Genomic DNA, 27,592 nt, shown 5'->3' with positions numbered 1-27,592 from the left:
CATTTTTATCTTGTTCTAAGTAAATGGTTTCCTGGGCATTCTCTCTCTTCTCTTAGCTAGCTCAGACAGACATTCTGTCTCATAGCTAACTGACCCATTTTCTTATCTTAACACAAATGATCCATTTACCTCCCTAATCCTGTCTACCAAGAAATGAGGCCTTCCCCATATTCAATTATTCATGTCAAGCCAGGCCTATCTACACTCCACTGCTTCTATTTTTCTTGTTTATATTAGCATTCATTTCATTTGCATCATATAGCACTGGAATGAGTTACCGAGGGAGGTGGTGGAATCTCCTTTCTTAGAGGTTTTTAAGGTCAGGCTTGACAAAGCCCTGGCTGGGATGATTTAGTTGGGAATTGGTCCTGCTTTGAGCAGTGGGTTGGACTAGATGACCTCCTGAGGTCCCTTCCAACCCTTATATTCTATGATTCTATGATATTCCTGTCTTTCAGTGCTCTCTTTTACAAGTTTACCTAGCAACACATGCCTAAGACCACAGTGGCTGTAATCATTTGGACCCCTCTTTATGTTAGGTTGAAGGTATGAACTAGGGTTGCAAGCTCACTTCCTCTGGTACAGCTCACTAAGCTGTCTTCACTGCCTATACAATATTGTCCCCCATTTCCTGTTGCTGGGCAATTGCTCAATTTTCCTTTGTACTAAATCCATGGTATTAATGGACAAGGGAGGTATGAGTACAAAGAGATTTATCACCAATGACTCAGGGTTATCCGTTATGGCCCTTGTCACATTCTGCTTCATCTTCACTTGGCCATAGCGCACGAGTCCCAATCTGAGTCAGAGAGGTAAGGTTCAGACAAAATCCATCCAGGCTCCTTTGGCACTGTATTGTCCTCACTGAAAAGTTATGGTATCCTATAGCACATACTGTGTCCCCATGCCACATCACCTCCTTCACTCTCTCTTTACTGACTAGTTGGGCCCAACCTCCCTCGCTTGTGGTCAGGTTCATTCGTGCCAAGCACTCACAAAATCATCTGTGCTTAATTCAGTTACAGAAGACTGTGTTTATTTCACGTCCTTCTGGTGCTTTCATCTTCGCACTCAGACAATGCAGTTTAAAGGTCTCATTCTCTAGTGTACCCATACTGGTGACATATATCAATTCTTTAAGTTTCTATGTCCATCTAGGAATAGCAATCATAACTGGCACAATTGAATTATTAATTTTACGTGGTACTCAAGGTCCAGGTCCTTCTAGCATTGTAAATTGCCCCTAATATTATAAATTCCCTTTTCTACCACTGTGGTCCAGTAATTATGCTGTGTAACAAGCTTGGACATTCAAGCCATGATACCATTCCAAGACCTCTTTCTACTTGGCTTCCCAAGAACTCAGTTTGACTCCAGAATCGGTCACTCAGGTATCTCTATTTTGCATATAGCAATGCAAGGGATGGACCAGGGTACATCACAGATCCAAATTCACCCAGAAATCCTCACCCTTTTATATACATTAGCACAGTTCATTGCATTTACTATAGACTGCTGCACACATTTTTGGATTGGCTTAGTTACTCTGCAGGAACCAATCTTTGTACAGCATGCTCTGTTCATGCACTATCCGTATTCAATCTACTCTTTACCTCATCTTTACATTCCTGACTTATCTTGTGTGTAGTAAATGGTTCCCTGGGTGTCACCTCTCTTATCTTTGCTAGCTCAGACACTCCATCTTTTATCTTAGGCCTTGGGTACACTTGAGAGTTACAGCACAATAAAACCGCCCACAGCGCTGTAACCCACTCCTTGTCCACACTGGCAAGGCACATACAGTGCTGTATCTCCGTGGCTACAGCACTGCAGGTACTCCACCTCCTCGAGAGGAATAATAGATGCTGCGGAGTGGCTGAGACCCTGGTGCTTCAGTGTAAATGGGGAGTAACCTTATTACACAGTGATTGACCTCCAGAAACTCCCCATAATCCTTTTAAGTGAAGGTTCCTCTCCTTGTTTTGTTGTGATGCCTCTCTTTGTTTTGTTGTGAACTCCTGGCTCCCCGAGCTGCTTATCAAAAAAACAAACACAGTTACTGTTTGCTGTGACTGAGTAGAGGCAGGCAGGGGGCCTCCCTTTGGAACGCCCACAGCTAATGTTTGCTTGAAGAGAGAGGTGGTGTGGGGGAGGAAGGGAGGGTCCATGTTGTTGAGCAGCTGCTTATCTGGTCTGTGAGAAAAAAACAAACAGCTGCTGTTTGCTTTCAGTGAGTGAGAGAGAGGTGGAAGAGGGAGGGGGGTCACAACTTGCAAGGCAGGGTGCTGAAACAGTGTCTGCACTCCAAAACCCCACTCCCTCTCCCCCACCACGCTCCCTGTCACACTCCACCCCACCCCCCCTTTTGAAAAGCACGTTGCAGCCTCTTGAACGCTGGGATAGCTGCCCATAATGCACCGCTCCCAATGCCACTGTAAATGCTGCAAATGTGGCCATGACAGTGAGCTGGCAGCTGGCAGTGTGGACAGACTGCAGCGCTTTCCCTGCTCAGCTGTACGAAGACAGGTTTAACTCACAGCACTGTACAGCCGCAAGTGTAGCCATACCATGAGTCATCCATTTACCTAGTTAGCACAAACATTCTGTTTTCAGCCTGCTAATCTATTTACCTCCTTAATCCCATTTTTTGAGAAATGAGGCCTCCCCCATGTTCAGTTACTCACATCAAGTCAGGCCTATCTACAATATATACATTTCCTATAAAACCATACACTAGAAAAACATTGGCTTGTTATGAAGATACTACGTGAGGATTCTCATTGTGAAAAAAATCAGAGAAACTACAATATATTTTTAGTATCAGAGGGGTAGCCGTGTTAGTCTGGATCTGTAAAAGCAGCAAAGAATCCTGTGGCACCTTATAGACTAACAGACGTTTTGGAGCATGAGCATGAGCTTTCGTGGGTGAATACCCACTTCGTCAGATGCATGCATCTGATGAAGTGGGTATTCACCCACAAAAGCTCATGCTCATGCTCCAAAATGTCTGTTAGTCTATAAGGTGCCACAGGATTCTTTGCTGCTTTTACAATATATTTTGCAGATTTGCCTGGAATATTTTTCTGTTATCAAAATTGCAGAAATATTTTCTAGTGGGAAACTGTTCTTTTGCTATAGTTTGAAACTATCAAAGCAATCTAGGGGATAGAGATGCCCATCACTTATCCATGGTAACTGGGCATCTAAATCCCTTCAGCCATAAATGTTAGTTTCATGGTAAAAGTGGGATAATTTGACACTAATATTGTGTCTGTTTCCCAGAACTTTGGTAAGAGCTCTAATACTTCATCTGTATTAAAAAAAACTATTGCCAACTTATAAGTCTTGTGTCATAAATCTTTTGACTATTTTGAAACTTACTTGTTGTACAACCTGTACAAATTGGGGTATGTTCCATTAATAGGTACATCTGATCCAGGCCAAAAGAAAGTGCCAGCCTTCAAATTCTGATACATTGCTGTCAGCCAGATCTAGGTAGAGGACACAAATATAGTATTTCAAACCATTCACACTACTGGATAACCAGATACAAGACAGTAGAGACAAGCCAAAGAACAGATTCAGAAAAATGCAAGTGGAGATCCTTTGCTAGGCTCATTTTTTCAGTTCTTTCACCTGCCCTACTGTTACCCAACTATTGCAATGTTTTGTGATTTGATATTTTACAGGATTGAAGATGGGATGCTGCCCTCTATTGGCTGTTCACAGCTTAGCATGAATGTCAGAGTATTTCTATATCTGAAGCTAACGATGATCTTTTGTTCCAGAGATAAAGGCCTGTGGTTTTGGCTGTGAAGGTCTAGGGCCCAACCTGAGCTCAGCAGCAGGTATATGTTGTTTTATTACACAGAGGGGATAAACTTTCCATATTTAGGGTTGCAGTTGCAGTCCCGTTACAAGGCTGATTGGATTCCTCATGAAACAACAACAAAAATCATATATTTGAACCCACGCAATTTAAGTGTTTTTTCAAAATGTTTGGTGCTGTGTTTATATTTTGAGATTACTGGTGAAAGAATATCATCAGTTTTAGGTCAGAGCTAAAGTTATTGATTTGTGATGAAATATGCAATATTTTATACTTAATAATATACTTCGTTTATAACATGGGCAGTGAGATATCTATGATGTCCTTAACTGCACACTCCTTTGCTTTGTAAATGATGTGACAGGTAAGGACACTTGACACTTAATAACCTTAAACTGTTTTTGTTTGTTTGTTTGTTTTGAAACAAAACTTTTGTTTTTAGACTAGACTTTCAGACCTGGTGTAAGGGATTACTGCTGCAGTTTGCACAGCTAAGTTCAAAGTGCAAAATCTAGTAAAATTTAAGTGGTGCCAGCATTTTACTTCAGGTCTGAATATGGGCCAATATATTTTAAATTTGCACGCAAAGTATCACCACAAGTTTTCAGATATAGAAAATAATTCAGATGTTAAAATTTAAACAGCTTTTCTTCCTGTATCAAAGGCAAACTATCCATTAAAATATCAGCAATATACATGGCAGGATATGGACTGTGGAACAAATTGATGAACCTAGAGGCTATGACAAACACCATAGAAAGAATGACACATACTGGCTGTCCTTTCCACCAGACAGGGTCGAATTTTGCCTGCCCAGAAAGTGAGAAACTCTGGCTCAAGTTTACATCATACATGTTGTTGTCAATGATACCATGAGATTCTGGATACAAACCCTAAGAATGAAAATAAATTAAGAAAGATGAAATATTTCTCTCATTCTTAAAGTAAAATGAAATATATACTGTGTTCCATTACAACTGAACATAGAAATTAGAGATAGAAAAGACTTATTAGGCCACATCCTTTATATGACAATCCGTTCTACTTCCCTATTTTCATCTCATTTTCATTTAATTGGTGAAACTACTATGACATATGAAGCCTGATGTGTCTGCAAACACGTATGATAGGTCCCAAATGGTTACATATAAGCAGCAGAAACAATTTTAATATGTTACTGAGACCAGCATCCCTATACACTCTATTCTAACAAAGAGTAGGAATAAATAATCTGTCCCTTATTGTTACTCTCACTGTAGCATCACATCTAAAATGAGATTGTTATCTCTTTGGGATAAGCACCTAACATTTTGCAGACTGTACAAATAATGAAGAATAAAAATAATAAGTTCTCACTCACCGTGACAATAGTGTAGTGGTTGGGGAAGGTTTTGGTGGGGTAAGCAGCTCTCATGTACTTTGAATGCGTTCCACATGTTTCTACAACAAATCATGCTGAGTGATTATAAGATTACTTCCCAAGCAATTGTAATATTGAAAATTAGAGCTGGTCACAAAACATTTTTAGATGATATTTTCCACCAGGTTCAGTTTCTGTGATTCATATTCCTCATATGCAAATGTTCGGACAATCTCTCCAAGGTACTTGTATAGCCCCCATTACTGTAGCACCTCACAATTTTTAATGGCACAACACTCTTGTGAGGTAAGGAAATGCTAATAGCCCCATTTTACAGATTTGGAATTGAGGCAAGAACACAATGGCTAAGTGACTTGTCCAAGGTGTCACAGGCAGCCTGGCAGAGCAGGGAATTAAGCCGACTCTCCCAAGGCCTAGACTAGTGACCTAACCACTGCACCATCCTTCCTGTCTCCTTTCAATAGTCACTTCTCTTGCTGTGCAACCGTTTCCTGAAATCCAACTTCATTCTTCTGTTTAAAATGTTTCTGTCACTCAATTAGAGATCAGAAAGAATTTGGGGTTCAGTGATCCACCACATTACATAAAAAGAGAATAGTAAGATTAAACAACCCATAGGCTGAAAACTATTCATCCAAACTATTTGGCAAATGCTTACGAATAACAAACAAACCCAGTGGATTCATCAGGCTCAGTTTGCAAATAATTCATAGACAGTGAAAAGGGCTAAATTCATAATGAACATTACCTGTAATTAATAGTTTGACTAACTCTATTGAAGATAATATCTAGGTTTTCTGGGCCAAACTATTAAAAACAATCTATGGAGTTAGTAAAGATACAAGGATAGATCACCACAACCTCTCAGGTTGGTGATAACAGCATAAGTGGTGGCAACAAATGTTTTTTTAAGTTCTTATATTATCATCTACTGAGCACCAATGGTCCACAAAGATCTTCTGTGTGGTCTGCAGAGTTGCTGGTGTCACCATGCTAATCGCTGATAAGTCTTCAAACACAAAATGAATTTATGTTCATGTTTTCCTTTCCTAAATGTACTTCCTTATGTAATCAAGCTCTATAGTTGCTGCAGAGAATGTGTGGGACCAACTGGGGAAAGGAAATGGTCTTTAAGAAGAACTGGTTCATGATATGAAAGTTAGCACACCACTGTTTTATCTTCTCTCACATATAAATAAATGGGTCTCCCCCTTCCAGCTGCTAATGCGAGAAACAAAGTGTGTGAATGCACAAACCTCTGTTAAAATTGGAAACAGATGTGTATAACTTGTGAGTGTAAACCAAAGTTCGAAATTTCCTCCTGGAAGCTTGAAATTAACATTTCTTTCATTCTGGTAGGAAAGAAACACTTCCCTTAAATCTGTTTCAAACAGAGCTTGACATAAACTTGAACTTTTCATGAAATGACTTACTAGCTGACTGCACTTCTTCCACTGGTTCAGCGGCAGGAAAGCATAAAACACTCATGCAAGGGTCAGGTCAGTTTGCCCATTAGTCAAAGTTATGACTTTCTTACGGTCCTTGTTATATTTAATAGGTTAGCCACAAAATAGATACGTTTGTTTATCCAATTACACTTAGTGGCTTCCAGCAACCATGGCAAGTTTTTAAATATATAATATAAAAAGTAAATACATTATCATTCTGTCCTGTTCAGTGTCTGGTTGTTGTGGGGGAGGTGAAGAAGATAAATGAATTGAACCATAGGGACACTAGGAGCAATGAGGCTTTGGTTCTAAAGTATTCCCATGAAAACCAAACTCAACTTATGTGCAAGTTTTGAGGGCCCACTACAGCAACATGCTGATGACTCGCTATTTCCCATTAACTTCAGAGCACTGTGCATCTTTCAGGATTGTGGCTGTGCTACTTAAGTGAATCAGCATATTAAAGTTTACATTTAATAAATCTGAGTGCAGTAATTCACAATATTTGATATACATTTAAATACGTAGCTGTCTACGAATAGAACGAAATTCCAGACTCAAAAAGACTGTCACTTTGAGTGACATTTCACTGTTACACAATTCATTGCTCTTTAGTATTAGGATATAATTAAGTGATGATCCTTTGGAAATTTTATTACAATTTACAGTAATTTAATAACATGGAGGATAGAAAATGTATTAAAACTTTCACTGGAACTTTTCAGCTTCAAACTTTATTTGAATGAATGTTTCACAATATTTATTAAAATTAAATTTGAGGCTGCAGCCAATATTGGTAGCCACTGGTCAATAGGTGACTACAATGAACTCTAACTCTCAGGTTAATCCTGAGCAAACCACTGATGAGAGAACTACTATGAAATATTCGTCTAGTTTACCAGGGAGTCACATGTATAAAGTGGCAGAAGAGGTAACTGAAGAAATTGTCAACAGGCTCTGTTTTTAATGTCACTGTTTTCTTGGTAACTTACTTAGCTTTTCGATATTCGGCAGTAAAGAACTCCATGTTTGTAAATATTCTGCTCTAAAACCATCCATCGAAAAAAGGATAAGTGGTGGCAAATCAAACCTGCAAGTAAGTGGGAGTTTGTCATCAGAAAACAGTTTTAGCCATATTCTGGAGAATGCATAGTGATGTCAATAGTGTCAATCCGGAAGCCAGGAGCAGAAGTTCCAAATACCTTTATTTTACAAGTTTATAATCCTTTATAACAATAAATAATTATTCAAAAAGCAAGGGAATAAAAAGAAGGTTATTTACATTAGCTTTCAAAAGTGAGCTATCAAGCAGCTGCAGGGGTTCAAGAATAGGAACACTAAGTGTACTTAGAATTTAGGAAAAGTAAAGCATTGTTTTTTATTTTAAAACAAATATAAACATAGATGATGGGCCAAATTAGCTGGAAGATACTGCTTATGCCAGGATCTGAATTTTGTCTTTTGTGTCTCAATGTGTCCTGAAATCCTCTTCCAGTGTGTCCACACAGATGGTTTGAATATTCTAACAATCACCCATAGGGTGATCAGATAGAAAGTATGAAAAATCGGGATGGGAGTGGAGGGTAATAGGTGCCTATATTAAAAAAAAGCCTCAAATATCAGGACTGTGCATATAAAATTGGGACATCTGATCACCCTACCCTTAGGAAACTTTGCCTATCCGGCCTGCACCTTGGGGAATGAAATTTTCTCGTGAAGGCAGGAGGGTTTGTGCTCATGATTTCCTTTCTGAGAAGGTTAATAAGCAGTCCAGGTTCTTCCTACACCAAACCCTTCCACTACCTCCTCTGAGCTGGAGCACACTCTCAATATCCAACTATCAGTATTACCAGGAGAGTTTAGCCTTTAATAACATCTATTCTGTAACATCTAATATAAAGAATCAAGGCTAAAATCCTTAGCTCTGAGTGATTTAATCAAATATAGTAGGTGTGATGGTAGGAAACACAAATTTAAACTGCCAGGTAGAAAAAAAATTAAATTGTTGTAACGATAAACTCTTGCCAGGAGGAAACAGCTGCGACAATAAATCTCTGTGTTTGGCTAGGAATTGACCATTTTTCCGCCACATACAATTCCACAGGAAAAAACACATTAGTAAGTGTTAAGTAATAAACATTATAAAATTCTGTTTTTAATAATACAGGATTGACTAAAGGTATGTTTACACTACCCCCGAGTGCTCTCCCGTCGACTCCTGTACTCTGCCTCCACGAGAGGCACAGGTGGAGTCGATGGGGAAGCAGCAGCAAACTCACCACAGTGAAGACACCGCGGTGAGTAGGTCTAAGTACATTGACTTCAGCTACATTATTCATGTAGCTGAAGTTGCATAACTTAGATCGATTCCCCCTACAGTGTAGACCAGGCCAAAGATAGTATCCAGTGCTTTCAGTCTTGTAAGTCAGCCATGTTTGCTAAACATCATTATATATTTTAGTTTCCTTAGAAACATTTATAGTTAGGAATGATATAGAGAATGCAGTTTTAGCTAAATTAGGGATCTGTACACATGTGACCTAACAAAAAATTGAATTAAAAATCTTTATGAAGGAACATTGTGCTCCATATATAGGCCCTCTCCACATTGAGTCAGAACTGTACTAACCACAATGCTGTTAGGTACAGTTATTGCTAGCAGGGTTTTAACACCGTTACTCTATTTAATGCTGAGAGCAATTAACTGTGTTCACTATTGGGAATGGCCTATATGCCTATTTGCTAGCATGCATCTCAATATGCATCAGCAATATTGTATATATATATATATATATATATATATATAAAGAGAGAGAAATAGCTGCATACCTGCTTCATAATTCTTCATGATTTTTAAGGTGTTTATATGTTTCCATCCCTTTCTTTCTCCCTCTCCCTTTGCCAACTCCTCTCAACTGACCTTTCTCCCCAAGCTATCTCAAGTAAAAATTCCTGACTATAGTAAGAAATGACATTCAGAAATCAGAATAGCCGTTGCTTTCTGCAGAGCTGCTGACAGAAAGAAATGAGCTCCAAGTAATTGCTTTAAAGCAGCACAGAGAGAGATAACAATGATATGTGATGGACTATGAACGATTCAGCTAAGAAAAAAAAACTAGTTTTTTTTTCTGAGAAGTAGATGTACATATCATTAGCTGAATTTTTATGTAGAGTTGATCTGAGGTATTCTATTCTAAAGTGTGTTGGGACAGATTGGCATGATGTTCCTAAATATAACCCTTTAATTAAAAAAAAAAGTGTATGCTGGTTGAGCAGAAAAGCTGGCCAAGTCCAAAGTATTATACTCTCTGCCTGCATCATCAGCTGAATTCTAGGGAACAGGATTCAAGGCCTTCCAGAAGAATCAATGTAATATAGCACTGGTATGAGACAGATAGATTATCCCTCCCAGGGGAGTACTACATTATATTATTTAGTAGGATTGGTGTTACAGTGGCATTTAGGGACTCCAGTCATGGACAAGGACTGTGCTCTGCTAGACATGGTACAAATACATAACAAAAACTCTCCCTGCCCTGGAAAGCGGACAATCTACATAAAAGATAACGGAAAAGGAGATGGATCCAATAGACAAGGGGAACACAAGGGAACAATGAGGAACTGGTCAGCATCAGTGTATATACCTTTTCTATACTTTTCTCATTGTATAGAGAAAATATACTAATATTCCATCCCTTTTCTATCAGCCACTTCTTTCTAAACTAAGAGCTTTCCATGTTAATTTATTATGAATAATTAAATATAAATATATATTAAATATAAGTGAGATAGCAGGGGAGAAAAGAAAAAGGGGACTATTGCTAAGAATGTCTTCTGAAACCAGCTAAAAGCTGAAATTACTAAAAAAGAGAAAGAAGAGTGTGCTGTGCATAATATATGCTGATAGCTTGGATGGAGGTGTATTATCAGCATGAGTTTGGGATAACCTGTGGATAATTCCTGACTTCATCACTTGTGAGTGTTGTGGCCACCCCATACTCTGGATATCACTTCCACATATTCACTGTTAGTTTGTGTGTATTTTATATATATACTCACAATAAGGTGGTCACTTATTAGCTTTTGTTATACGTGGGCATCTTAGCAGTTCTGACATTGTGTGTGTGTGTGTGTGTGTGTGTGTGTGTGTGTGTGTGTGTGTGTGTGTGTGTGTGTGTGTGTGTGTGTGTACACACACTCCTCCCACAATATCAGAACCACCAAGATGCCCACATATAACAAGTGCTATTAAGTGACAACACCGCTGTATCCCTTGCCCTGTGCTCTCCTAATTGCCTATTGATGTCACTCGCATGTTGTCTAAAGTTTACACTGTGAACTCTCCAGGACAGGAAGCAATCTTTTTCAACTGCTATAAAATAACTAATGCAATTCCAGGCACTGTATAAAGAAGAATTATTTCTTATTACAGGCTTCCCAAAATTTGTGTCCTTTATTATTTCTGATTGTTATAACATTTTTCTCCATCAGAAAAGATTCAGTTACAATGTTTAAAATAAAAATGCAAAAAAATTCCATTTGCAGACTGATAAGTGAACAAATCATCCTACCCTTCTGGGCACTGAGAAGTGTTAAGTGACACACATGCTTCTTTCACCCAAGGCGTTTCACCTGGAAAGAACAACAGGTGTCACTGCAGCACTGTAGAAAAGTAAATATACAACACAAAGCAGTTTCCTTTCCACCTCCCTGTGATTTTCTGAAACTCTGCTTAATGCTCCTAAACATTTATCATATGCTAATGATCCACTAGGGTCTCTTTAGAAGAACAAAAGGAGTCATGAGAGAGGCAAGAAGGATAAACCAAAGAGGAAAGAAATAATAGAGAGAACTGATGGGGCAGAAAAAGCAGTGGATTTTTTTTAAATAAGTGTTCTCCCTCCCACAGAAAAGCCCTCCCACTGAGGATTCCAAGGCAGGCAGAAACAATAACCATTTTCACAGTGACGTTCATTGTGAATTACTAAAGCCAGCAATTATACAACTAAATAAAAAGTGAAAATTAAATATAGCCACAAGAAGGGGTGAAAACAGGTTCTGGTATTATGATAACAACATTAAAATAGTTTTTTTGATTGCTTCCCACCTCAAAATTTCTAAGTCCATTTATGGATGCAGGGTGATATCGAATCTATAGATCCTTTATATCAGGGGTGGGCAAACTACAGCCCGCAGGCCACATCTGGCCCACAGGACTGTCCTGCCTGTGCCTGAGCTCCTAGCTGGGGAGGCTCATCCTCAGCCTCTCCCCCACAGCACCGCCACCACACAGGGAGTGCTCTGGCCTGCCGCTCCTGCCGGCAGCACAGCTTGCGCCCGCTCACCTCCCAGACTTTCTAATAAGCCTGTCCTACTGCTCTGAGCAGCATGGTAAGGGGGCAGGGAGTGGCAGGGTTGGAATAAGGGGCAGAGGGTCCTGGGGGGGCAGTCAGAGGACAGGGAGCAGAGGGCGGTTAAGGGAGGGGGGTCCCTAGGGGCGGTCAGGGGACAGGGAGCAGTTGAATGGGTGGAGGTTCGGGGGAGCAGTTGGGGGCAGGGGTTGGATAAGGGTTGGGAAAGTCAGTGGACAGGAAAGGGGGGTTGGATGGGGGGGCAGTCAGGGGCGGGGGGTCCCAGGAGGGGCAGTCAGGGGACAAGGAGCAGAGAGATTGGATGAGTCCGGGGCTCTGAGAAGGGGCAGTCAGGGGGCAGGAAGTGGGGTGGGGCCAGGCTTTTTGAGGAGGCATAGCCTTCCCTACCCGACCCTCCATACCGTTTCACAACCCCGATGTGGCCCTCAGGCCAAAAAGTTTGCCCACCCTGATTTATACCCTCTGACGTCATAGTCATGAAGTACGGTTTATTTTGCTAGTGGCATTTTTGCTATATCCATTAACAAATGTGCATACAGAACACACAAAGAAGGTTGGAGACAGGTTCTTTGGGTTGGAGTCTATATTGGATTGTTCCTATAGAATGCTGAAGTATCTATAACAACATGCCACAATGTTCTCATTAAAGTACCACATAACTCCAGGACCTATTTTGTGCATCGTTTGAAATAATGATGGACTATCATTAAACTCTCATATCCAAATTCCTGTAAGCATCATTGGTTTTGGGAATCCAAATCTGACTCTGGGTCCACATTTAATGGCTGAACCCAATATATATGAGTCTTATGAAAATCCCAGATCTGAACATCCTTATAAAATTTCAAATCCAACAGCCATGAATATTAGGTTGGGGGGTGGTGTGACTTCTTAGAAATTTTAAATCAGGATTCTAAATCTGTGGCTCGGATTCATCTCTAATCTAAGAGTTTAATCAATCTTACACAATTAAAATCAGAGTCTATATTTAAGTTAAATTTCTTTTTCCATATGTGTATTTTGGACTGCTGAAGATTTAAGGGAGGGAGGTGCTTTCAACTGAAATACTAAAGCAGTGTCACTGTATTTCTGCACTGCAAAGTGCCCAGGATGCAATGGAGTTCATGACACTGCTCTAAAAGTCCACTGTAAACACCGCCTTTGTGTGTGGGAATGAGAACATAATATCACCTGCTAGTGGCTGACCCACAAAGAAGTAAGGAGAATTAGTACTATTGTCTGTTAAGGAAGATCTTCTTTAGGATAAGTGGCAGAGCAGGGGCACCGGAATGGGGGGGCAACAATGGGGGGCCCCTCACTTTTAAAAGGCATAGCCCTCCCACTTGTTACCTACTTTAAGGATGAATATCAGGGGGAGAGGGCAGAGGGGAATGAGTCTGGGCGGGGCCTAGGGGAAAAGACGGAGCAAGGGCGGGGCCTCAGGAGGAATGGGCAGAGCAGGGGACAGGGCCCTGGTTTGGGCACCACTTCCCCCCCCTCACACACATACACTCCGATGGAGCTTCCGGCACTCCTGGACAGAGACACATGTTTTCAGAAATAAAGGACTAAGAGTTGTAGCTCCACGTCTCAGGTGCATGTGTGATTTACCCAGTAATTCTATCTGCTATCTTTAGCTCATGGACTCATCTTACACTCCCGAAAGAAACAGTGCTTGATATATATGGTCTACTATCTTAAACAATGTTAAAATTAATTTTAAAATGTGCTTATAATGAAATGTTATGAAAAAGTTACATTAGGGATGGTAGTGACGTTTTTTAGATTTCACAGAGTTCAGTGCAGGGACTGTGCCTTCTTCCATTTTGGGAAAGCACGTTTTGGGTGCTACTGCAATTATAATATCTTCCGTGTTTCTGAGGATTTAATTTTACACATACTAGATTCCTCTCCAGCAATCACCTTCCTTCTCACAAACCTAAATATCAGGTGTTTCACCAGAAAGCAGCCACTCCCCAAGTGACTCAGGCACTCAAAACACATTTATAGCTACAAGAAACCTAAACTTGTTCAAATAAAAGCTGTAGGTATCTTCACTTAGGCACCAGAAGGATTTTATCAGAGTTGCTGACAATTATGAAGCCTCATATGTTTATTTTATATGTATTTCATGTATATTCACTTGGGTAGCTTCCTGTAAATATCCCTATAATATAGCAAATAACACTGTTAAATATTAATTTTTGGTTTACCTTTGCAAATACTTTTGTAGTCTACACAGCAGTCTTTTTTCTCCAAGCAGTCTTCAGAACAAGAACAGTGGCTTCCAGTTATCCGTGTCTCACCACAACGGAGTTTAGTGCATGTCCATATCTGAGCTGAAAAATTATTAATTGGTTGTTGTGATAGAATTCACCTTTGTGTTCATGCCCTACATGCTACTGTAATAATCTTTGTATAAATTATGCCTTGTAAGGTACCATTTGAAAACTTATAATTTGCTGGTCAGTATTGTCCTGGTAAAGTATGTGTGGCAACATTGTAGGTGAAGTCATAAGATTCTCTTGTATCGTGTTCTTAACACATGTTCCAAACCCCACAGCCCTGCCCAAACAGAAGTTGGCAAACAGGTCTGGCCTAAACAAAGGAATGTGTGCTCTGCTTAATTTGCATTTAAGCAGTAAAGAGAGTCATCAACCAGGAAGGGAAGACAAAGGAAGTTGAAACAGGACATTTTGTCCCCTGGTTCTCAAATGTAAATGTTTTTCAACAGGGGGACTGAAACTATAAAAAGGAGAAACAAACATCCCAAGGCTCTTTCTCTCCTGACCCATTGCATTCACTGCACCTGAAGAGACAAAGGAAGCAGTCGCTAGACTCTGTAAGCGGGGTTCTTACCTAAAGAGTTGGGTGTGTAAGACTGCTGAAAGTATATGGTGCGAAACTGTGATTGAATCTAATATTGTTTGTTAAGTTAGGCACCAGAAGGGTTTTATCTTTATTTTCTTGTAGACATTTCTGACTCATTACTTATACTCATTTAAAATCTCTCTCTTTGTAGTTAATAAACTTGTTTTACTGTTTTATCTAACCCAGTGTATTCAAGCTGAAGTGGCTGGGCAATTCTATTTGGGGCAACAAGTTGTGTGCGTATTATTCCCTTCAAGGAATAATGGATTTAGCATATTTGTACTGTCCAGGACAGGGCTGGGCAGTATACAACATGCATTTCTGAGGGAAGATCTAGGGCTGGAGGTGTGTTGGGATCACCCTGCAATATAACCAAAGCTGATAATAGCCAAGATGTGGCTGGCTGGCTGCAGCACACACACAGACATAGCTGGAAGTGCTGTCTGTGAGCAGACCAGACTGGAGGCTGAACCAGCAAGGTATTGTAAAGGGCACTCCAGATTACAGGGCAGGGGTGACATAGCTATTCGTTAGCCTGGATTGTAACCTGGTATGTCACAGTTGTGTTTTCGTTTGAAGAAAAAAACACAATTCAGTTCAGAGCACCGAATGTACACATCTGTGGTGAAATCAGCAGGACTGACAAGTCCATTGACACTATTGGGAGCAGATTTGAATCAATAGTCTCTGAGAGAAGAGAAGAAGAGGAGGAAATGTTGCATGATTCCCAGCAGACTGCAAACAGACTGAAGAATGAAGAAACATGTACATGTTACAGAACAGCATGTTACAGAACGTGTACATGTTACAGAACAAGACTGAGAGAGAGAAAGAGCAGAACAGGAGAGATGGATTCCAAGAAGCTGTCAAGGGAATAGTTAGAGTGAATGGACAGAGAAAGGAACATGCACGGAAAAGACATTAGATGTGATACAGAAACAGACAAGTCTGCTAGAGAACTTTGTAGCCCACAGATCCAATTCATCCTGCCAACATACCATCGTGTGCTGCATACTATTCAGAACACAGGATTCTGGGAGCGTCAATTAATCCTCTCAGTTCTGAGAGGGATGGAGCAACTTGCATTTAACATACATATGACAGCCCCAGAATTCAGCACGTGCCATAACAAGACTCTCAAATACGAAAGATGGCTGGGAGCCTTTTTTGCATCTGTACTTGTGGCAAAATAAGTAAACATAGCACATTGCTCATTTCCCCTCACCCTCCCTCCAGAAAAATTAAATAAAAAGACTAGGCTAACAAATCTCACATTTATGGGTACGTACTTGGTTCCAGGCAGGTACCCTCATAATCCCAGCAGCAGTTTTGACGTTCTTTACAGCCACCATCACACTGGCAGCCCTGCCCCTTTTTATTAAATGGCTCATTACATCTGTTTCTGCAGCTGACTGTAAAGAGAACAAAAGACAGTTTTAGCACTAAAGTTATTCCAGTCCTTAAGAATACAACAATTAAATGGAACATGGCCAGGAGCCTAGAGTCAGAATGTTCTGAATAATTGCCAAAAACTATTTCCCAAATCACTTGTCAACACATTTAGTAAAATGGGGAAAAGATGTGAAATTCAGACCAGGTAAAGAGGCCTTGTAAACAAAAATGAAAGTAAAAAAATATTTAAACTATTAATTTTAAAGTTATATAAAGAGATACAGTCATATATGTTCATAAAAAGCTTTGTGCCAAAGCAGCTGTCTTGAATCCTCCCTTTTAAAGATACCTGAGAGTTTTGGCTTCAATCCTCTGAATGTGCTTAACATCATGCATTTCTCCCAAAGTCTGGGTAAATAGGTAATCCTTGCAACATGCCTTTAAGTGCAACAAATTCAGGCATTTTGGTCCAAAGGAAGAGAGGGTTCCTGTGGCAAGGTTTACTACCCTTTTAAAATACAATCTGGGGCTTACAAGAAAGACATCCTGGGCACAATCAAGGAGTACCCTGCCTGGCAGGGCCGGTGCAACCATTTAGGCAAACTAGGCGGCCGCCTAGGGTGCCTAGTGGTTGAGGGCACCAAAAAGCCCACTCAGGCTAAGAGGTGGAGTGGAGATGAGCTGGGTCGGGGGGGGGGTGGTGCGGGGAGGGCTACTGGAAGTAACGGGGGGGGCGCACAGGGGAACTGCTCCCCACCCCAGATCATCTCCATTCTGCCTCCTCCGCTGAGCACACAGCCTCCGCTCTGAGTCTCCTCCAATCGGCGCCGCAAGCCTGGGAGGGGAGGATAATTAGAGCGGCGCCCGTGTGCTCAGTGGAGGAGACAGAGCCAAGGTGAGCTGGAACAGGCTTCCCAGGCGGGGTTAGCTGCCGAAGAGGGGGGGTCTCCCCAGGTGGGGTTAGCTGCCGAAGAGAGGGGGTGCTCCCCAGGTGGGGTTAGCTTCTGCAGGGTGGGGAGTCTCCCCAGGCAGGGTTAGCTGCCACAGAGGTGGGGTAGCTGCTGCAGGGGCGGGCTCCCCAGGTGGGGGGACTGGGTTAGCTGCCACAGGAGGGCGGGGTTAGCTGGTGGGTGTTGCGAAAGGTGGAAGTTTCACCTAAGGCGCGAAACTTCCTTGCACTGGCCCTGCTGCCTGGCTCTTGGAGCTGGGCTATATAAACAGGAAAAGCAAGTTCAGCAGATGAGAGGAACCAGAAACTATGCTGGCAGGCATAAATTGCAGGCCCTGTTTCCCCACCCACACACCCCTGTCCCACTCCGCAGGCACCTGGATGCTAGCCTGACCTAGGTGCTAGGGATTTTGATTTCTGACTCTGAGTTTGTTTGCTCTGAGGCATGGGCCTTGTGAACTTCCTTAAACTGCTCCTCCCCTGACTTGATGCCTAAGGGACAGGGAAAAAGCTTGACTGTCACCTAGAACAATAAGAGAATTAGGAACTCTACTGGCAGGATCAGTTTGGAGGTCTTCTTAAAGGGGACTCTTTCTTTTAAATTAGTTTGACCTTCCCCTTTCTCAGATTCTATACAGTTCTAAAGTTAAGTTTGGAGGTTTGAGTGCCTCCAGTCACCAAAGCTATGGCAATAACACACAGGGAGAGAGTTCTCTCACACTGCGAAGTCCCAACCCATTTAGGGCTTTATAAGTCAAACCCAACTTCATCTGGAACTGAAAAGGTAGCCAATAAAAAGCATGTGCCTGCAAATGTATTGTAGATACATATCAGAGCACTTGTACTTCAAACTATCGTATTTGCACCAGAAATTTACTAGGTAGATGTGCAACTAGCCAGATTTACAATTCCACCACATTTGCAAAAATGCAGGTGCACATTTTGCATATGTACACTTCTCTGCTCTCCATCACTGACAATTTGTCAAGTGTTTTCTAGTTGAGTTCTAGTCTGTTACAAGAGGGTTTGGGCTGCTGCTGATTTTAATGAATGTATTGACATGCACCCAACATGAAAAGGTAATCCTATCTTGTTTTCCTACACAAATAATCCACTGAATGTCTGACCTTGTCCTTGGGACTGTCAACCACCCTACGTCGTGAAGAAGGGTGGAATGGACCTAACTGAATTTAAGTTATTTTGCATTTAACATGCTGAGTCTCAGGGTATGTCTACACTGCACAGTTAATCTGGGTTTTTCTGGTTTTAGCCAAACACCTCTACCATCCACATAGAAAAAATCTCTGACCCAGGTTTGGAGGTGTTTTAAGCTCAGCTTGTTTACCCAGCTGATGGGTGCGGGTTAGAGCCCAAGTTGGGTTCTACTCTAACTTGGGATGGCACCTGCCCAGTGTGCAATGAGATGCCAGCAAAATTACCTAAGTGTTAACAGTCCTCCACTGCCCTTCCCACAATTCTCCCTGAAGGACAAACAAGCTCTCCCACAATTGACTGAGAAAGACTCTCAGAGTTTCTCACTACAAAGAACCATGGCATATGCCCCCAGATACACACGGACAAGTGCAGAAACAGTTAGGACATAGTAATGCAAATATGGCTTTGCTGTGGTCGTGCTCACACCCAGGCTAGTCTAACCTCAGTGCCAGTCACCCAGGTTAACTGTGCAGTGTAGATATAGCCTAACTTAAGAGCAGTATAATCCCTTTGAAATGCAAGCTTTCATACTCCTAACAACATTAAATTCCTTTTTATTATTTGTTTAGAGAACATATAATAGAAAAATAGAATATTCAGGTGCAGAGGTCTAATTATATTTTTCAAAAACTTGAGATACTGCAGAATTATTATGGGCACTATCATGAAATTTACTTTTAATACTTAAGTTTATCCAATAGGATCAAAGCCATTATCACAAGATTTAATATCTCTGATTTTGTACTGCAACTGCTCACTATTGTATTACTATTTCATAAGCTAGGCCAGTCATAATGAAAGTAATAAGAGTAAAAGGGCTTGATTCACAATTGCCCTGCAACTAGCAGTCAAATACACCAGGGCAAAGTGGTTATAAAAGATTGTATTCTGATCTGTTAATATTTTACATCAATTCTGTACAGGCGTAATTGATTCCACAGGGTGGAAGCAATGGAGAATCAGGCTCTACACGTCAATAAATGTTACATGGCAAGTTGACAATACATCATACTATTTGGTTAAGAGTCACTGAAGAGTTCATCATAATAGTTACAAATAATGTCACAAGACGCCAGAAGAAGGAAACGAGCAAGAAAAATAATAAGTGGGGAAGAGCAGGGAAACAAGTTTAACACATTAACATAGGTATCGTAAGAATGAGGAAAAAAAATTTTCATCATCATTTTGTGGCTGCACAGATAGAATTGTCTTAAACAAAGCTATCCAATTGTTGACATTGCACTGAGTTGGTTGGGACGTTTTAGACAAAATAAAATTTCATCAAAGTAAGTTGTTTTGTCAAAGCCAAAATGTTTTATGGAGGCATATCGGTTTCAGCAAAGTTTTTATTTGAAAGGGCCTTATTTGCATCAAGAATTCTCTGGTCTCTTCTGACAAGAGAGAGACCGAATTGAAAAGCTCAGGCTTTCGATTTGAAAACAGATGTTTCAATACATTTCTATTTTGCAAAAGCATTCAGAAAGTTTTGATTTTCTTCCAGAGCACAATTAAAACAAATTTTGAAAACTCAGGAATTGTCATGAAATAGAATTGTTGTCCTTCAGACAGCTCTACATTGCATTCTAACTAGACTAGTTCTCACTATTAATTAGAGCTGATTAAAAATCAGAATTTCCATCATATGGGAAATTCAGATATTTCAGTATGTTTTTGTACTGAATCAGGATGAAAAGCTAAATAGCAAATTTTCTCATGGAATGGAAAGTTCAGACAAATGTCAGTTGGGAGCTGTTGTATAATTACTTGGCCAATCACTCTCAGTTCTTAACCCAGACTCTCTCTGATAATGCAACATAATCATTTGACTCACATACTGCACAGCATCAGCAGCTAGAGAGGAGAGTGTGGTCCATTGTGGGACCTTTGGTCTAGCCAGGGAGTCTGGCAACTAGAGGCATAGGAGCCGACTCCAAGGGTGCTCTGGAGCACCCATGGGGAAAAATTGGTGGGTGCTCTGCACCCACTGGCAGCTCCCCACCCCAGCTCACCTCCACCTCCGCTCCGTCTCCTCCCCTGAGCACACCATGCACCTCTTTTTCCCTCTAGCTCCCTGCGCTTCCTGCCACAAAACAGCTGTTTTGCAGCAGCAAGCACTGGGAGGGAGGGGGGAGGAGGGGAAATGTGGTGCGCTCAGGGAAGAAGTGGGGCCAGGGCCAGGATTTGCGGAAGGGGTTCAATAGGGGCAGGGAGGGGGCAAAGTTGGGGCAGGGACTTTGGGAAAGGGGTTGGAATGGGGGTGAGGCAGGGGTAGAATTGAGGCAGAGCCAGGAGCAGGATGGCACGAACACCCACCGATGCCGGAAAAGGTTGTTGCCTATGACTAGAGGATAGCGGGGGCATGAGGCATCCGAACTACATCTCCTGTGAAGCAATGCAGCAGTTCAGGTGAATACAGATTAATGTCAAACTGACAAAAAGTGAAATGTCTCAATTTGGTTTAACAGATTGAATTGTTTCTATTTGAGATTGCCCAGCCTGAAACAAAATATTTTGTTTTGACTTTCCTAACAAAAGATTTAAAAAAAAAAAAATCAAAATTTACCCACAATTTTGAAGAATTTGCATTTTGGCAAAAAATTCCCAACCAGTTCTAATATTAAGCACTTCAAAGTCAAATATACTCAATAAAGGGGGCACGAAAAGCATCCAGTGCTATTATGTATGAAGTATGTCACTTTGCAGTAATAATTTGCAACTCTCTAGTACCTTGTATCTCAACTTATTTTACAAACATTATTTAATTAAGCCTCCCCATCCTTGTGAGGCAGGTATTATCACCCCCATTTTACAGATGGGGAACTGAGGCACAGCCATTAGGGCCACATTTTTAAAGCTGTCCACCAATTTTGGGAAGGCCTCCTTTTTATGCTGCCCACCCTGAGAAATCTAGGACCTAATTTTCACAAGTGTTGAGCAGCCACGGTTTATTTTTTGTGAAATTACAGGTCATCCTCTGTTTAAATGCTTTGTTGGATGGAAGCATAAATTAATATTGTACTGAAAATATTGTAAACGTACCTTGCACTTGGTCTTCATGTTTTAGTCCTAGTCCCAAGCCTAGCCCAAGTGATATAACCACCAAAGAGACTAAAAGAACCTGTCACAAAAAAAAAGTCATATACTGTGAGGTATTTCATTTGCAGATGACACAAAAATGGGGGGAGTCGTAAATAACGAAGAGGACAGGTCACTGATTCAGAGCGATTTGGATCGCTTGGTAAACTGGGCACAAGCAAACAATATGCATTTTAATATGGCAAAATTTAGGTGTTATAGCCCATAGAGCTAACTTAGTTTTTTATTTTACTCAGCAGTGACACAAGGAACCTACAGGCCTGTATCCTGTGTAAGGTATTGGCTTAAATAAGTAGGAACAAAGAACGTACTTACAGAATGGGGAAGCAGTGACTCTGAAAAGATTAGGGGGTTGAGGTGGATAATCAGCTGAACATGACCTCCCGGTGCAAAAAGGAGCTAATGCAAACTTGGGTTCCATAAACAGGAAACTCTCAAGTAGGCGTAGAGAGGTTACTATACTTCTGCATTTGTCACTGTGCCCGGTATTGGAATATTGTGTCCAGTTCTGGTGCCCACAATTCAAGAAGGATGTGTGAGGGATTGGGGGTCTCAGAGCCAGTCCCACAGCTCCCCAGGCAGTGCTCAAACCATGGCTACCACCTGGAACCTGTGGCGAGAGGGGCTGGTGGAGCTTTAGCTCATTCAGAGCTTCACTCACAAAACTCCTGACTGGGGGAGACTTCCAGCCCCACTGATGGCCTCAAACACACTACTTAAGCCAAAATGAAGCACAGGAAGGTGTCTGAGTAGCCATGTGAATTTTTGGCTGGCTGCTATTGTGGACCCTGCCTACTCACCTGATTTCTGAGCCCTGCCTTCCAGCCAGTTCCTGCATCCCACCTCTTCTAACCCTCCTTTTCTCAGCTCCCTATCTGCTCCCAGTTCCTGCTTTCTCACCTCACTCCAGGACCTTGCTCCTACACCCTACCCCTGACTCAGACTCCAGCTCTGATCTTTGTCCTGACACATGACCTGTATCCAGTTCTGCCCCCAGCACTGGTTCCTGGCTTCCAACTCTAACCGTAGGGAATGACTGTCCACACCCTGGTACTTATACAACAAAATATCATAAACTGGAGAGGGTTCAGAGAAGAGCTACATGAATGATTAAAGGATTAGAAAACATGCCTTATAGTGATAGATTCAAAGAGCTCAATCTATTTGAAAAGTTATGGAAGATGGGAGAGATTCCATAAGATTGGAAAATTGCACTATATTTGCTGATCTATAGAAAGGGAAATAAGAACAACCCGGGGAATTACAGACCTGTCAGCTTCACTTCTGTACCTGAAAAGATAATGGAGCCAATTAAGCAATCAATTTGCAAAGATCTTAGAAGATAATAATGTAATAAGTAACAGTCAGCATGGATTTGTCAAGAACAAATCATGTCAAACCAACCTGTTAGCTCTCTTTGATCAGGGTAATAAGCCTTGTGGATAGGGGGGAAGCGGTAGACATGGTATATCCTGACTTTAGTAAAGCTTTTGATACTGTCTTGCATGACCTTCTCATAAACAAACTAGGAAAATGCAACCTAGATGGAGATACTACAAGATGGATGCAAAACTGGTTGGAAAACCACTCCCAGAGAGTAGTTATCAGTGGTTCACAGTCATGCTGGGAGGGCATAATGAGTTGGGTCCCACAGGAATCGGTTCTGTTCAATATCTTCATCAATGATTTAGGTAATGGCATACAGAGTACACTCATAAAGTTTGAGGACAATACGAAGCTGGGAGGGGGTTGCAAGTGCTTTGGAGGACAGGATTAAAATTCAAAATGATCTGAACAAACTGGATAAATTATCTGAAATAAATAGATGAAATTTAATAAGGACAAATGTGAAGTACTCCATTTAGGAAAGAACACTCAGTTACACACATACTAAATGGGAAATGACTGCCTAGGAAGGAGTACCGTAGAAAGGGATCTGGGGGTCATTGTGGACCACAAGCTAAATAGGAGTCAACTGTGTAACACTGTTGCAAAAAAAGTGAACATCATTCTGAGATGCATTAGCAGGAGTGTTGTAAGCAAGACACGAGAAGTAATTCTTCTGCTTTACTCCACATTGATTAGGCCTCAACTGGAGTATTGTGTCCAGTTCTGGGTGCCACGTTTCAGGAAAGATGTGGACAAACTGGAGAAAGTCCAGAGAAGAGCAACAAAAATTATTAAAAGTCTAGAAAACATGACCTGTAAGGAAAGATTGAAAAAATTGGGTTTGTTTAGTCTGGGAAAGAGAAGACTGAAAGGGGACATAACAGTTTTCAAGTAAGTAAAAGGTTGTTACTAGGAGGAGGGAGAAGAATTGTTCTTCTTAACCTCTGAGGATAGGACAAGAAGCAACGGGCTTAAATTGCAGCAAGGGAGGTTTAGGTTGGACATTAGGAAAAACTTCCTAACTGTCAGAGTGCTTAAGCACTGGAATAAATTGCCTAGGGAGGTTGTGGAATCTCCATCATTGGAAATTTTTAAGAGCAGGTTAGACAAACACCTGTTAGGAATGGTCTAGATAATTGGTTCTGCCATTAGTGCAAGGGACCAGACTAGATGACCTCTCGAGGTCCCTTCCAGTCCTATGATTCTATGATTTAGCTTAACAAAAAGAAGATTAAAGGGTGATTTGATTACAGTCTATAAATATCTACATGGGAAACAAATATTTAATAATGGGCCTCAATCTAGTAGAGAAAGGCATAACAGGATCCAATGGCTGGAAGTTAAAGCTAGAGAAATCCATACAGGAAATTAAGACTACATTTTTAACAGTGGCAGCAATTAACCATTGAAACAAATTATCAAGGGTAATGGTGGATTCTCCATCACTGACACATTTTAAAGCATGACTGTATGTTCTTCTAATAGATATGCTCCAGGAATTATTTTGGGGCAGTTCTATGGCCTGGGTTATACAGACTAGATGATCACAATGGTCCCTTCTGGCCTTAGAATCTTTGAATTTTATCACATATGCTGTCCATCAGTAATATCTATGAATGCTAACAAATGAAAAAATTGGGGGGATCCTGAGCTGAGAAGTGTGAGAGAGAGTCTGTAGTTATAGGCATAAAAGTAAAATTTGTGACATGCTGCTTATATTTTAGCAAGAAGCTGCCACAAAAATGTCTCCCCTTGAACAAGTGAGTAATCCCATGTGGTAAACAGGGATGTATTTGCTTGCAGAGGGGGGAGGGACTGGTGAATCTATTAATGTGCTTTCCCTTAAAACAAAAAAGCTTCCTCATAACCAAGGATGGACGCAGTACTTGATAAAATACTTGTGTTAAGCACATTTGCCTTGAAGTGATTACACTTTGATCTGAAGAAGTACTGCATATATTGATAATGTAGCATGCCATTGCATAATTTGAAAAAGTTGTACTTTAATCATGTCTCTTAGCATAGGTAAAAGATTTTAAACCATGATCCAATTTAAAAATATCACTATCTTCCTCAATACTAAGATACTATTCTCTCAGCCATCATCTCTAGAACCCAAGTTCTCCCCTCCCTGCCTTGAAATAGCTGGGGGGAAAAGATACACCTCAAAGCTTTCCCATTGGGTCATCAACACAAGGCTCAGGGGAACCAAGGATGGAAATAAACTCCAGAGTCTAGGAAACATCACTTAGAATGCCCTGCCACCAATCCCCTAATAAAACCAAGGGGAGTAATAGCCCAAACTAATTGCAATTATAGAAAAAAAATAAAGAAACCGTCTGAAAAGTAGATAGGAGTAGGGACAAAACCTCTTAAAGATTTCTAGATTATTATTAATTATTATTATTTGTATTATAATAGTGCCTTAGAGCCCCAGTCATAGACCAAGACCCTCTTGTGCTAAGCGATGTACAAACATGTAAGTTTCAATTGGCAACCATTTGATAATGAGTACTTATAATGAAACACAGATGTTCTCTACATGCCCCATATGGGAAATCCCAATTAATAAGTAGGCAACTACTTTCTCTCCCAGAAGCAATTTCCTGATGCAGCCCTACACAGAGCATACGGTAGTAATCCATTCCCCAGATCACCAAATGCATGGATAACCCTGGTGAGGTCTGCTCTGCAACCGTAAGAAAAGGCCACCAGAAACTTCTTTCCAAGTACATAGGATGGAAAGCACTCTTGGCAACTTCTGCTACCAGAATACCAAGCAGCTGCTCTGGCTCTAACAAGATCTCTAGGTTGTTAGTCTGTGTAACAAATGGTAGGCATGCTCAGGATGCCAATAAAATTTCCACCATTTCCTCAATTATCATCCCCATCATCTTATATGGGTGCAACCTCAGTTAGCAAGTTCTTATTCTTATACCAGTGTCTGTTAGACAGGGGGCATGCTACATCGGCCAGGTCAGAGGAGATGGATCTATCACGCTGAGTGGAGGAGTGGATTTAAGAACAAGGGCTGACAGAGCAAACTGGGGAGGCCCAATGGTAGGCATCAGCATGTGATTTAGGGGCTAGAGAGGCCTGTGGGTGTTTGGTAGGCAAGGGGAGCAGACTTGGGGCAGCGAAAAATACATGCTGGTTGACAGCCACAAGTGAGAAGCTACAGTTCCCTTCCCTCAGCCTAATCTGCAATCAGGACACACAGTCTCCTTACCCAAGGGCCATAATGAAGACCTGTTAAGTCTCCCATTTTCTCCAGGAGATTATTTCCGGTCTCCTTCCCAGGCTCCTGAGCTGGAAGCTTCATCTCTCAAAGTAACAAGGAGACTCAATAGGAAATTGTGGTTAGAGCATCTCACTTTACACCCTTCCCCCAGTAATAGACTGCAGCAACTTAGCTGAGAATGACCATAGAGACTAGGAGCCAGATGAAGAAACTAAGGAGGATGCTCATACCTGATATGACACAAACAAATGAGCTCTCTCTGGCTTCTGTTCCTCCTCCTCCCAGCTGTGGCCCTTTCTCCACCTGCATCTGCCCTAACATCCCCCAGCAGGGTTCATCCAGGAGGCTCCTATCCAGCCTCAACTGCTGCCAAGCTCCATGTAATCAGGTTCAAAGGAGTAGCTGCTGAGTCTCTCCCTCCGCTCTCCAGCTCCATGCTCCTGCCTTTGCAAGCTCATCTGAGCTAATGGTAGCAGTTCCTTCTTTCTCTACCTTCCCTTGTTTCAAGATACGGGGGACCACTGCTGGGTTAAGGGAAATATGTGCTTCTCTAGCATCCCCGAGGAAAAATGTCCAAAGAAGGGATTGAAGAAAGAAGGGTGGAAAGAGAGAAGTGGGTGGAAAATAATTTCCCAAAAGGGAATTTAAAGGCTTCATCAGAGGTTTCATCATCTCTTATGCCACACAGGAGTAATTAAACACCTTAAATTGCAAAAGAGTTGTGCCTATGGATACAACAGCTGGCAAAGCATGACTGAGGTTATGGAATGAAAGACTATGAGCAGTCGGATGCACTGAAATAGATTTGGAACCCCTGGAGGACCTTCCCAGAAGGGCCAACACAGACTGGTCAACGTGGTGATGCCTGAACCACCTGAGCAAGCAAATCGGTAGATCAAAGACTAATATGATCAAATGGGCAGGGCCGGCTCCAGGCATCAGCTCAGCAAGCAGGTGCTTGGGGCGGCCAAGGGGTAGGGGCGGCACGTCGGGCTCTTTGGCAGCAATTCAGCGGCGGGTCCATCGGTCCCTATCGAAGGGAAGGACCTGCCACCGAATTGCCATCAAAGAAGAAAGCAGTGCAGTGGAGCTGCCACCGATCACGATCATGGCTTTTTTTTTCCCCTGCCAATTGGGGCGGCAAAAAACCCTGGAGCCAGCCCGGCAAATGGGGCAACTCTAATGACATGAATATATGTGAGTGCAGTGAGGTGCAGACCTTGGAGCACCTGCTGGTTTGCTGACTCTTTGGGGAGATCTATATGAAGGAGGACTTTGCTGCAGCAACGGAAAAGACCATCACTTGTGCACAGTTCTGGAAAATTATCTAGTTTGTGACAAGGACATGAGAATAAAAAGCTGCACCTTTAAAAAGAAACAGAGAGAACATAGACTTGATATCCATCTGA

The 27,592-nt window shown here is 41.5% G+C and overlaps 1 protein-coding gene across 6 annotated transcripts in view; it reads right to left on the bottom strand.

The window, feature by feature from the left end:
* Positions 1-27,592, bottom strand: part of ENPP3 (ectonucleotide pyrophosphatase/phosphodiesterase 3) — a 94,964-nt gene that overhangs the window by 49,026 nt on the left and 18,346 nt on the right. For 4 of the 6 annotated variants that reach the window (XM_030556326.1, XM_030556323.1, XM_030556321.1 and 1 more), the window contains exons 2-9: positions 21,497-21,575; positions 16,191-16,313; positions 14,244-14,369; positions 11,230-11,290; positions 7,651-7,748; positions 5,190-5,269; positions 4,603-4,722; positions 3,382-3,491 (exon numbers count right to left, since the gene is read on the bottom strand). In XM_030556326.1, coding sequence (XP_030412186.1) covers positions 3,382-3,491; positions 4,603-4,722; positions 5,190-5,269; positions 7,651-7,748; positions 11,230-11,290; positions 14,244-14,369; positions 16,191-16,313; positions 21,497-21,575 — 797 coding nt within the window. Of the gene's footprint in view, positions 1-3,381; positions 3,492-4,602; positions 4,723-5,189; positions 5,270-7,650; positions 7,749-11,229; positions 11,291-14,243; positions 14,370-16,190; positions 16,314-21,496; positions 21,576-27,592 lie in introns of those variants that run through there. The other 2 variants (XM_030556322.1, XM_030556325.1) reach the window with 2 other exon arrangements.

The sequence above is a fragment of the Gopherus evgoodei genome, chromosome 3 (genome assembly GCF_007399415.2).
Source record: "Gopherus evgoodei ecotype Sinaloan lineage chromosome 3, rGopEvg1_v1.p, whole genome shotgun sequence".
In the NCBI taxonomy this organism is placed as follows: domain Eukaryota; kingdom Metazoa; phylum Chordata; order Testudines; family Testudinidae; genus Gopherus; species Gopherus evgoodei.
Note: the sequence above shows the minus strand (reverse complement) of the source record. Positions and strands in the feature narration are given on the sequence as shown.